Source organism: Cygnus atratus, chromosome 5, assembly GCF_013377495.2.
Source record: "Cygnus atratus isolate AKBS03 ecotype Queensland, Australia chromosome 5, CAtr_DNAZoo_HiC_assembly, whole genome shotgun sequence".
Taxonomy (NCBI): Eukaryota; Metazoa; Chordata; class Aves; order Anseriformes; family Anatidae; genus Cygnus; species Cygnus atratus.
In genome coordinates, this window is record NC_066366.1 from 38,697,801 (window position 1) to 38,710,967 (window position 13,167).

The window sequence follows — 13,167 nt, forward strand, 5'->3', positions numbered from 1 at the left end:
GCCCAGCATGACAAGCCCCTACTGAGTGCTGCTGCCTCCAAATCCTTGTTCATTGCTGTGCCCAGACACTTAAGAGTTTCGAAAGCCCCAGAATCCAACTATGACTAGTTGGCCCCCATAAAAATGGAAGAATATGATGAGTCTTATATCTAGCGTATGACCTTCTAAATATCAGACTAAATATAGGTCCAGGGTAAATGGACTTGGACCTGGAGATCTCCAAAAAGCCTATCCCAGGTGTGTGGGACATGTTGAAGAGAGAGAGACCATTTTGTTGTTACTTTGAAAAGAATCAGAACTTTAAGGGAGTGCTTGCACTCTTTGCAAACCAGAGTGATCAAACTTTATTACCAAAAAGTCAAACCCGTTATTGAAAAAGAAGAAATTTTTCGATTATTTCACCTTTCCTCTTTAGATCATGATGATAATGGCACAACTTCATTTTTGGGACATTTTGTACTCTGACATTACTCTGAAGAAAACACAGTTCGTTGTACATACAGACTTAATCTTAGCTTGACTGCTCTTTGGCAATCTGTCCAAGCAGGCAAATTGAAACACTAAAACAACTAGGCAATACTAACAAAGTTTCCTCAAAATCATCCAGCAGTAGTGAACAAATCAATGACACCCACTGTAAATTTCAGGGTGCAGTGTCTGTTGATCAGTCCAGCTGAAGTCCATCAATAATTTACACAAATCCTTTGCTTGAAATTAAAGGATACTTCAGTACTGAAGACCATGATTTAATTTTAAGTCTGCTTATTTACCTTACAGCTTCACACTGCTGCTACATCTGTTCTGCAAACAGGACAAAGACAAAGAGAAGACGTCCCTAGTAGCAGCTTTTATGACTGCACTGGAAGGCAAATCAGCTGCTAGGACATCTGTCCTTTCAACGTGACACAGAATCAACCTGATCATTTGCCTATCACTAGCTGCCATCCAGACACTGTTCTATATTATATCCTGAGCTGCTTTAAGTGGTGATATGTAGTCATAATGGGCTTGGAAAACATTTGAATAAACTGATACAAATACTCACAAGTTCACACAGATAGTCTAGTCGCATGCATCCCCCTGCAGATTCTCAGGGCAGAACTCCTGGGATATTTCAGCCAGCTTTCTCAGACTACAGTAGTAGTAGTAGTAGAATTTTTGCAGTAGTAGAATTATGCTTAAACCTCAATTAGACAGCTCTTCCCCACTTACTTCCTGTTTAGCCCTGAAATGCTACAATTCATCATATGCATTCAGTAATTCCATGCAACTCTTTCCCTCATCCTGATCTAGAAGAAACTAGCATCTGTTTTCGAAGTTTTAGCCTGAAAGCTCACAGGATAGAAACCACGCTTTACTAAAAACTCATTGGGAGATAGTTCTGGGGAGAAGTAGCTCCTCTCATTCAAATATATCATATTTTCTGACACCAGGAGTGCATTAATCCTTTTATAGTAGATAGCCTACAGCAATCAAAAGTAATATTTTAGTATTTAAATGTTTTGATGCTAAATTTGCATACAAGTTCTTTTTAGAAAGGCTTTTAATCAATAGTATGGAGCAGAGTGGGACTTAGATTCTGATCACAAAACCTCAAGTCCCTCAGACGAAGTAATTTCTCAGCAAATATCAGCAGCAAGAGGATCTGAATGTCCAACTGAAATAAAAGACTTAATTCATTCATGCTTAATTCATTCCATTCAGAAAGTGATTGCTTCCTACTGAATACCTAAGGTCCAAAAGAATTTGACCCTTAAGACAGTTTAACTCTCAGCACGACTGCTAATTTTCTTGGATTCAACTCCAAACTTTGCACTAGGATACAAGATGAAGTGGTTAGGACTGCTACAGTTGTGGCTCTTTAAAATGACCAGTGGTTTAATTTTTTTTAAAAAAAGGTAATTTTTCATCCAGTGTCATCACAGGAACACAGGGAAATTAATATGATGTGGTTCTAAGCTAGGACTGTAACATGAAACAGTTAATGCATTCATTGTAAGTGGCAAATGGTTATGCACAAAACTACAGATGATGTGAAATTACACCAACTGCTGTAACGCAGGACAAGTATTCCTTCATATGATTGATGTGATACATAAAATATCTGTGGATCTAAAGTCATGATTTAGTTCACTGAAACATGATCACATGAAAGCGCTCTTTTGTTTTACCAAATCATTGACACTTTTTCAGAGATCTGCCAAGTCATCCTAAGAGTAACAATCTATGACCTTGTCTCTCCTGGCATGCTATAGTTACTAATGTTGACAGGGGATAGGAGAAGATAATCCATTCTTAAACTCCGAACTCCAGTGCTGTATTCTCCAATTCTATATTCTTCTCCACAAAGAAAATGGTGGGCATCATCTTTGTGCCAAACGTGAATCTCAGAAGTGAAAGTTTAGCCATGAAGGTAATAAAAGCTACTTAAAAAGTTTCAGTAATACACCAGTGCCAGCACAAATATTATCCTTGAGCAATGTAGGTTGGAAGACAGATCTGCACTAACAAATCTGGAAACACAAACTGGATCAGAATACTGTGGTCCCAGCCCCTAAGACCCCAAACCAAATACAAATTAAATTCAAAAAAGAAAAATTTTTCGTCGTTGCCAACAATATTAAGGCTGTCAAAGACCTAACACATCTGTTATTCAGCAGCTGCAGAAACAGGTGCAGGTCTGCATATTCAGATCTTCCCTCAGATGTCCAGGTAGGCACTCACATTATCATCATCAGAGCTGGATTTTACCATCATCAGAGCTGGATTTGTGAGTGACATGCAATACCCAATCCTTGTTGTTACAGCAAGAGAAGAATCAAAGCAAAAAAAAAAATCTCCGATATTGTGAAAGGCACGGATTCTAGCCCCCCATTCACAAAGGGGTTTTTTGGTAGGAGCTGGAAGCACGAGCACTTCAATGATCGTGGTGTCCTGAGGATACAGGAGTTTGTTGGAGAGTTTTGTTGTTTTATTATTATTATTTTAAGAGAATTAGAACTATGTCTTCTCTAATTCCTGTGCTTTTTATGTTTCTAAACCTGAACTAATTTGGTGGAAAATTTTGATGACACGACTAAATTGTTCAAATGGCAGGCGTTTTGTTTTTGAGCTAGGCAGGTAACATTTTCTACAAACGCAGATTAATAAGCAACAGCTTTCTCATTTAAATGAACACAGGTCACCATATCATCCCACTTTGTGAAACGAACATCAAAGACGAAGCAATTCTCTGATCAGTTCAACACAGGTAAACACCTCAGAGACGCAGCACAGTGAATTACTGGACTTTTGGGTAAAAACTGAAGTACCACTGCTTTTTGAGAAGCAGCTGACTATCACAGCTCCTTCTCAGACAAGTCACCAAAGCCTCACAATGAAGTGGCTGCTAGAAAAGGATGAAGGAGCTTGGTTTCAACACCATTAAAATGGCGAGTCTGAGCAAAGCTGCAGCTCGTCAGGCATTTCTCTCTGCTTAAAAGCTATGTTAAGAGCCCCTTGATCTCCGTGACAGGTCAGTATAACTGCTTCTACTACCACACATTCGAAGTGGGGAACTGACTGGAGCTAAAATAAGCTTTTTGGGTCTGGATATATTTTTAGCTAGAATCAGTTCCAGAACTGGCAACATGCACTGTTGGCATGAGTTAGGACACAACTGTGGGAGTAATTAAGCTGGAAGGTTTGGCTAAAAGAAGGCTTCTTTTAGTTCAGTGCTGAGCAAATGGAGAGTGAGGTTCAAAATCCAAGTCTCCATATACAAGTTCTATTTCAAGGGAGCTGAATGCTTCCCAGCAGGAGCATCTGACAGCGGTACTCTTTGCACGTTTTGTCCCAGTGGTGGAGAAAGGATGAGATACTGACAAACAATTCTATTTAAGCATGTCTTCTCCAAGAGTATTAGTCTTTCTTTAGCATTCTCCTCCCACAAGCCACTTAACTTTTTTTTCACATTAGTAAAAATAATTACACACGTTTTGTGTATAAAAAGGTGACAAAATCCAAAAAAGCTCAACATCCCCCACCCACCCCCCAGTCCTTTGGAGATTAAGTCAGTTCCATGATTTCAAAAGGCAAATATGGCACAAAAGAATGGAAATTAAGTTAAAAAAATCAATTTTATAAATATTCTTCCTCTGTACAATTTTCACAGCCCCATCCCTCCCACCCATTTTTATTCACATTTTTAAAAAAATCCCACCCCTATTTAACTTTAAATCATAAAATATATATTTTAAATCTTCATATTTAAAAATATTTACAGGAAAAGTTCCTTCTGTTGAGGTCATGAGGAGTCTGTACAAGGAGAGGGTGGAGGGGGGTAGAGGTGAAAATAGCTTCGTTCTGTGGCAGGAGACGGAGGGCAACTTTCTTCTGCCGACATATACTGGCTGCGAGGTGTGGGTGGAGGGGGATAAGGGTCTGAGTCTGAATTTAAATCTATATAGTATTTGTTGGCCTTCCATCGGCTGGTAGTATAGTCACTGTCACACACATCTGTGCTGCATGGGGTTGTGGGTGGAGCTATCCCTCGTATAAGGTAAGGCCTGCAAAGAAAACGCATAGACATTAGTTGTAGTTTGGGGAAAAGGAAAACAAAGAGATTGAAAAAGAATTTGTGATCCCAGTCAAGAGAGCTGTTTATTCATCCTGTATGCACCATAACTCTGGCTTTGATAGAAACCAACAAGAAGTACTTGAACTGTGCTAAATTTGAATGGCAGTCACCCACAGCCAGCAGAGCATTATGACAGCCCCTGACCAGATGGATCTATAGATCTGGACAGCCAGAGAAGACCACCGTGACCATTTAGTCCAGTCACTAACAAATAGGTCAATCCACCAGAGTTTTAACAGAAAACACCAAAATTCTCTACACAGGATGCTAAGGCACCATAACTAAGCAATATATACATTGCACATATGTTTTATTCTTAATCAGCAACACTGTGTTGAAAGGTGTTAAACCCTGTTATGTCAAAATAAGATGCGAATCCATTGTTTAAGGTCACAGCTGGCATAATCTCAATTTGAATGGTCATTTATGAGCAGAGGGAAAGGTGGCATTTTTACCTTGTTCAAAAAAAAACCCAACAACATACAAACAAGAACATTTTGCTTAAGATCCAAAACTAAAGGACAGGTCAACAGAAAATTTATCAAGTCTTTTTATCTGAGCTGTACCTGTAAGATCTCGTGGTTGAAGGAATGTTTGAGGAATAAAACATCTCTGCATTATACAGGGAGCGATCAGTAGCTGGGGACGGAGGTGGGTTCAAGATCTACGAAAAATAAAAAGCAATACGTAAGTTTGAGTTCATTATACAACTCTATTTTGAAAATATTACTCATGTCTTCAACAGGTCACTCTACCTTATTTTAGTTTCCTCTCCTTGCTGTTTGGGTAGATTAATGCCTTTTTTTTTTTTTTTTAAAGGTCACCTAAATTCACTATGAGAGATTACTCTGGGCTTAGGTACACTGCAGGTCTTTTGTGTTCTCGTGGTAAAGGGAATTTCCTTCCTTGCTGTGCTCATTGTGCTGCTGGAAGGCTGATGTAAAGCTGGAAACTGGACCCAGTTTTTCTGAATCTCAGTGCAGTTCCTTGGACGTAAGGACTGATATCATCCTCAGCAAATGCTGATAGGAAATAAAGTCTGTTCCACCACCATACAATAGTAGGGTCAGGAGGCCCAGTTTGGCACAGTTCACAATGCAACGAGCCTAGGAGCTAAGAAATAGTTACAGCCTGCCCTAGCCTGTGTGTGCATGTACATGATTGTTGATAACCCTTAATCTATGAAAACAGCTTGTTATGATTCAGGACAAATATAACCCCTTTAGGGTTCTTACCCCTCTAGCAGGAAGCAGAACCTGTGACATGACCAGCAGGACAGTGGCCTAAAACTAAGGAGCGTGCTTCATCCCTTCCAATGCAGAAAACCATTGCATCGCTGCTGATGGCAAGGCCTTGCTACTGTTGTGAGCATCTTCTGAGCAGCCTCTCTAGGGCATTCTGCTGAGCTACAGCCTGCCACAGTAACTGTGACAGCATCCTTCCTCAGCCTCTGTCCTTCTCTCATAGTAATACTGTAAGATCACTGGAGTAGAGATCATCCTTTAGGTCTTCACTGTGCGGTGTCTATCAAAATGACTCCTGGCCATTGAGCTGAGCTCATCAGCACCTACTATAATACTGATAATGTGACTAATAATGTCAAGCCCTGCATCCAGACTTCATGTGAAGGCAGACAAGCTTGAATCCCACACATTGCCAGCTGTGGGGGATGATATCTAATTGCCCCAAGAATCTCTTCCAGAATTCTACTTCTGAATCCTCTTGATCTATCCTGATCTTCGTCAACACCACTCCACATTCAGATAAAATACAGCAAAAAGTGTCAGCCAGGATGCCTGTGGCCAGGTTCTCAGATATATAAACTGGCATAATTGCCAATTCTTCCCTAGTCTGTATCGGACTATCCATCAGTGCTACTAAGGTGTATTAAACAAATACTGGGCAGTGAGGGGGAAACCAAAACCAGCTCAGACCACTTGTTTTTGTTGTTAATGTGAAGCTAGGTAATTAGTTACCAGGTAGAACTGACAAAAACATTTGGATCAGCAGTAACAAAGCCCTCACAACAGCCTCTGTATAAGAATCTGCCACCCCACCTTTCCTAAACACAAGGCTGATATTGTCCCTGAAAGTCCTAGCTCACAAAGCCCTGAACTGAAAGGATGGAAGAAGAATTCCCAGTAGCTATCATGTTAGTTTAGGCCAGCAGCCTAATGGAAGAGTCTGGGCCAAATGTAGATACTATATAATGGCAGAGCCGGGATCAGCTTTTGGGCTACTTTTGTCTTTCAAGATTTAAGATTTTTTCTTTTAAATAAATCCACCTACATTTTTTCTATTCATCCTTTTTAGTGTGGCACTGACACAACAACCATGTACTAGCATGAAATTGTTCAGCAAGTTTCAGAGATGCTGGTGAAGCATGAGACAAACTAAATTAGGAGGCCCGCTGAATTCCAGTATCTGCTAGCCATGACTAGCTTGGCTTCAGTGAGAAGGTAATGTAGAAAATAAGTCTAACAAATTTTACCTCTTCAATTAATAAGCTCAGTCGTCTCTCCTCCATCTTTACCCTTCTCAAAGGGGAGAGAACATGCTTGTCACTAGGCAGAACACTATCAATCAAAATGTCCATATATAACATAACAGTTTACGTGTAAACACAAAGGCACATACACCCACACAACATGTGGGCTCCCAATTAAACACTAATGAAAAACCACCTCAGTAGCTAGAAGATTAATATTACAAGCTTGTGCAAACAGAAAAGTGAATGAATTTACTGCTCAAAAGCACTAAGGAAAAAACTGTCATATGACCAAATACTGGCCATGAGTAAACTTTGATCTCTCCTATATATTCTTAGAGCTTCTTTTCCATTCATACTATACATCTTTGAACTCAAGAAATCGATTTGGGGACTAAAATTCTGTCACTTCCAACAGTTAAAATCCAGAAACAGGTTATATAAGTTATAGCTGAAAAAACACTAATATAACCACCTCTTCTGGTACCAGCATTTTCTCCCAGTGTGAACACTTGGTTCTTTGAATCAATAATCAACACTTCAGGTAAAGAACACGCTGAGCTTATTTCTTATGCATTTTCATTCTACTCCTTGTCTTTTCATTCCATGTGTGCCTGCTGTATTATACAGCACAAAATGTCATTGGGCCACTGAAATCAGAGTTCACAAAGAGCAAAAGAGGTGCAAAGGTATCTCCAAGGGAGTCAAGACAGGAGAACAGAAGTGCCCAGGAACAACCCAACTGAGTATCACTCTAATAACAAAACATTTTAGACATCATATAGCATTGTGTAACCTTGGTGAAATACAACAAAGCCCTTTTGTGAAGCTCAGCAGGTGTTGGACTCGGCCTGTATTTTTCATAAACAGTAACACCCAAGAACAACTGTTATTAACTTCCTATGTAGTAGCAAAAATTTTCATCTTCGTTTTCTTGAGAAGTGGATCTAATTCACATCTATATTTTCAAGACATACCTGAGGGTAGAAAGTGGCTTTAGTGCTGGATGAGCTACTAGAAGAAGCTCCAGTAACGTGATTTCTGTCATACAAGGGGGCACCACTGCTTCCTCCCATGAGGCTCATGGAGCTAATCATAGACTTTCCACAAGAGATGCCTGCAGTGAAACAGAGACAAAAGCAAGGTTAGATAAACCACAACTTCATCTACCGATGCAAAACAGAAAACAAGTCCACAGCTTGGCAAACCCATGCAACTCGGTTGTCACTTTTGGAATGATCTTTTATGTAAAAACTTCAGGATCACAAGGAACAACATATTTTCGGTTTTATATTATGTAAAGAAAACATCTCATCCCCAGACCACCTATTGTGTCTCTGCAGCAGCGAACTCCTCACAAACAACTCTCACCATCTGCTGAGGAAGGAATCTCTAGAACAGTTGATCCAAGCTTTCCACAAAATCGTTAATTAAGAAATTTTCCAATTAACCAAGCTCATGCATTTGCAAAAAACAATCAAAACAAAAACCAAAACATTATACATTGCCCAAGAGAAACAAGGTAGAGACCTACAAAGTTTTCTTTTTTTTTAATTTCCATCCAAAGAAATTCAACTGCAAATTCACAAACAAGAGCAAAAAATAATTATTCTTACTGAAAAAAAAATAATAACTGCTTAAACTGAAAATCAACAGAAGAAAAAGGAAGGAAATCTGGGTGACAGGAAAAGGGGAAGAAAACATCCTCCAATCTGTTTAATTCCATGATGCACTTAAATCAGGCAATAGATTTTCAGCTTCTTCCTGTCAGAATATCCAGTGCTAATGAAAGAGTTAATTTGGAAGTTTTCAGAAATTTTTGAGACTTGGGACATATACATTACAAGCAGAGTGACCGTTTGTGAGCATCATTTATGGCCACTTAGCTTTTTGAAATGCCATGCTATTAATAAACTATGTCTTCTCTTTAGAATTAACATTAATGGTAAGATTTTTCAGCTGTTGTAATTTGTCGCAACAATACAGAGAAAAATCTATGGCAGCAGGATTAGGAAATAAACCCAACAAATATGAACAGGGATCAGAACAACAGCTTAGATCAGCACCCACAGTGCTACAGATTAAAAACCACTAATACTTTCTTTAATTAAAAAAGCTTTTATATGAAGTCCGATTCAGAACACCACTGCAAAGATTTCACCTGCAATGATTTCATCCTCAAATTTTATTTCCTACCACAAAACCTCTTGATAACCATAAAAGCATAGTTTAAACAGGAACAGCTGAGCACAGTCATTAAAAAGCAAAAAAGAGTATCTGGTTGTCTTCAAAATCATGGCTAGACGAAACCAACAGTTAGCACATCTCAAAATCTTGTTTATATGAAGAAATGACACATCTTTTCACTGGTCTGTAAGTTTATCATTTATCTGATTTTCAGCTGACAGGAAAAACAGACTAAGCACTCTGAAATATGGATTTCTTGCATTCTGACCCTGTCTGGTAGGTTTACAGGTGACCATTTACTTTACAGCTTCCTGAATAAGAAATATTATTTCTTCTCAGTTAGGAATTTATTATTTCCTCTATGAAAAGTATATTTTATATTTGTAAAATCATTCAAAATACATCACTTAAGGGTTTACTCTGGGCTGTTATCTATTAGCTGAATATGCCAGCCTTTTTAAGTCCTTCAATCTCATCTTAATATCTGCATACAAGTCTCTGGATCAGTGTTTTGATTACTTTTCAAGGTAGAGAAGTTTTGCTGTTTTACAGATGGAGGACTGAGACACAGAGAGAATATAAATACTTTGTCCAAAACAAACAGGAAATTTATCTCAGAGATGGACTAAACCAGAGGGGATGTTTTCATTACATTTCAGGCACTGAGCAGCCAGACTGCAAAACCACACCCAGACTGCTTATGTTCTTCCACATTTGTTGTTGTAACTTTGGGGAGGGATGTTTAGCCCCTGCTTTTATGTATTACATTAGCCTAAGCTTCTTCACTTCTTTTCTCTGTTTCTTTCCACTGTGAAAGAACTTATCCACCCTGAGCACACAGGGGAAAGCTGTGTGAAGACCTTTGAATGTACAGGACAGAAACAAGGACATCGGAGTACAAGTCACAGGGAACAGAACAGAGCTCTCACTGAGACCTTGAATGGCACAAAGCATTCTTAGTTTCCAATACTGTGCATGGTTCACTACTCTTCATGGTGTTTTGCAGGCCTCAAGTAAGAAGTATTATGCAAAACGCAGACTCCATTACATACACCAGAAAGTTAAAGGGGATGTTTTCACAGGCAAAATATTTTTATAGTTTGTCTTTTTAGATAAATGTGTACATGCAGTCTAGGGAAAAAAATGTATTTGAAAATCTAGTGATTTTCTGGGTCCCTAGTGAACTGCATCTAGTAGTTCTTGCAAATCTGACCCAAATCACAGATTTACACCAAAACCATAGAGCAGATCAACAACACCATTTCTGCTCTTTGAAATCCCTGCCTCTAGGACTCTTAACCTGCAAAACCTGTAAAAAAAAATATATCCAGACAATGTAATGATACTCATTATGGTTCTTACCAGTAAAAGTGCCATGCTGAGAACTTCCTGGAGCAATAAAATTAAGAGGGACGTGAGGGGTTCCACTGACATACTCATGTGGAAAGGGGCTATTGGGCCCAGCATAGCGCTGACACACCACTCGCTGGCAAACAAAGTACATTCCTCCCATGACAAATAGGGACAGTATTATCCCGATGACAGGACCGATGGCACTGCTGTGGGGTTGTGGTTCATCTGAGGCTGGCTTTGTTTTTTCTGGCAAGAGCAGGAAAAAACAAGGAGGTTATTAAACATGGCAGTACATATGATGCTGTCCTGGAGCATGTGCAGCACATCAGTCAGCTCCCAGTCATTCACACGGTGTCTTTGAAAGTCTCTGCACCAAACTCAGGCATAACTTTATCTATTCTGATTTAACACACAAGACACTAAGCCTTTCCTTACCCTCCATGTACTTAAAGAAGTCATAGCAAGCTACTCTCCCTTCTGTCTAGCAATTCGTCCTGTAACAGGATTCCTTATCATCTTGATATAACAACAGCCCACAGAGTTTTCTTTACTCCCCACCCTCAAAATCTATCTGTTAAAGATATAGGACACTCATAAACATTAATTCCTTATCCATAGAGGAATCTGGTCTCCCAAAAGCCATTTGGGCTAGCAATACCATTAAAAAAAGTGTCTTCACTGGTGGGGAAGCTACAGTGGATCTCTTCCTACCTAAAATATCCCTTAAACAGAATACTTTTCCTTCCTAAAATGTCACTAAGTAAGTTGTTTTCTAAAAGGAACCTTAAAAATTGGAGGAAAAGCACAACTCAAAATATCTTTAATACTTTCTACTTTTTATTTCTTTTCCTCATATACAGCCTAGTGTTACATAATAAAAAGTGCTGCGGTATTTGAGATGAGTTTTATACCTTATCTCCCATTGACTATGGGCAACACATTCCAAATTATTCCCAAATTCTTGCCTTTCAGTTGAAAGAAATGCAAAAGAACTGAAATTTGAGAAGGAAGATAAAGGAAATACAGAGATCTATCAAACTTTTAACAGCTCAACAAGAATTCATTTCTGTTGTACTTATTAGTGCGTAGCAGCTTTTATGTCAGCTAAGGACATAACCTTTAAATAGGCAGATTAGTTCAGATATGATACCAGAAAAAAGCGAAGACAAAATTAAAACATTCCCAAATTAGCTAATTTAATGCACAAAATTCTCAATTCTAGCTTTTTTTTAAATGCAAGATCCTTATACTGAAAGTAGCAATCATTTTTAGTATCTACTTGACTTCTTTCCCTCAGTCAAGCATGAAACCACAGAATGCGCTGTGTCACAAAGTCTCCAGGAGAGACAGTCTTACGTCTGCAAAAAGACTCATTTAAATCAGTTAAGACCTAATTGTAGAACTGGACCCAAAGTGCAAACAGGAAACAGCTGCATTAACTTGGCAGCACAAAAGTTTGCCAAGTGCATGTGCACACACACACACACACAGAAAAACAACAAAAAAAGTGGCTTTACAATATCCAGGGAACTGGGTGAGGGCTGTCAGGTAAATGGAAGACATTGGAGAATGAAAAGAAACGTGTTCAGTCTGAAATTTCCAACAGGAGTTGGAAAGACTCACTGGGTTTCCCTGAAGGAATATTCCTACCCAGAGCCTGAGGCTCGGCATATGGTTGCAAGATATTACACCTGAAAACAGAGCTCTTGAATCTGAAGCAAAGACATCTCACCACAAATGAGCTCATCAGATCCATCGATGCAATCTGGAAAGGAGTCACACTGTTGCTTCAGGAGGATGCACTGGCCACTGGCACATCGGAACTGATTGGGCAGACAAAGTGCTGCACAGAAAGAAAGAAAAGATTAAGCATGTCTTGCATGGCAGCACCTTAAGAAAACCAAAACGTGAGATATGTCAAGCCACAAATACAAACAGGTAGGCACCAGAACACCTGTTTTGCTGCAGTAGGTAAAATGCAAGTCTGAATTTCTCTGATTCTTCCTTCTTCTTACACATCCTACTTAGTGGGACTAAAATAAAATTCTGATCCCAGTAACACCACATCCTTTGTCAATTTGGTCCCATTGGGGCAAAACTGGGAATAAATCAGCAAGGATCTTTTACAATAATTAACAAAGTGTAACTGATCATCTGCCATTTAAAAAATGTAGTAACTCAAAATATTATCAAACCTATATATACTCTATGCTATCTTATGCCACCCTATCAACTCTTACTCGGCTAACTGTTAAACTTCTTATCTATATACAGAAGCCTCCATTTCAGTAAAAAGGACGTGTTAATTAACTTTGGAATCTCTGATGTCAAAGCATATTAAATGATCAGTAAAAAGAGTTCTTGTGAGAGCTAGTAACCAGCACCCCTGGAAGGTTCACTGCATAGAGAAAAACAGAATCATTTGATAGCTTAGCTAGGCTTATGGGTAACGCTTTTTTTCCCCATTTGAAACTAGTAATCATAAATGTACATCAGGAATAGTTAGAATCCCAAGTAGGTG

General features: G+C 39.0%; 1 protein-coding gene across 1 annotated transcript in view; it reads right to left on the bottom strand.

Annotated features, from left to right (window-relative positions):
• Positions 1–4,101: 4,101 nt before the first annotated feature.
• Positions 4,102–13,167, bottom strand: part of LRP5 (LDL receptor related protein 5) — a 143,644-nt gene continuing 134,578 nt past the window's right edge. Inside the window, exons 19-23 of the mRNA XM_035539937.2 lie at positions 12,379–12,489; positions 10,656–10,892; positions 8,084–8,223; positions 5,185–5,282; positions 4,102–4,547 (exon numbers count right to left, since the gene is read on the bottom strand). Of these exons, the coding sequence (XP_035395830.1) occupies positions 4,286–4,547; positions 5,185–5,282; positions 8,084–8,223; positions 10,656–10,892; positions 12,379–12,489 (848 nt within the window). The 3' untranslated portion in view covers positions 4,102–4,285. The remainder of the gene's footprint in view (positions 4,548–5,184; positions 5,283–8,083; positions 8,224–10,655; positions 10,893–12,378; positions 12,490–13,167) is intronic.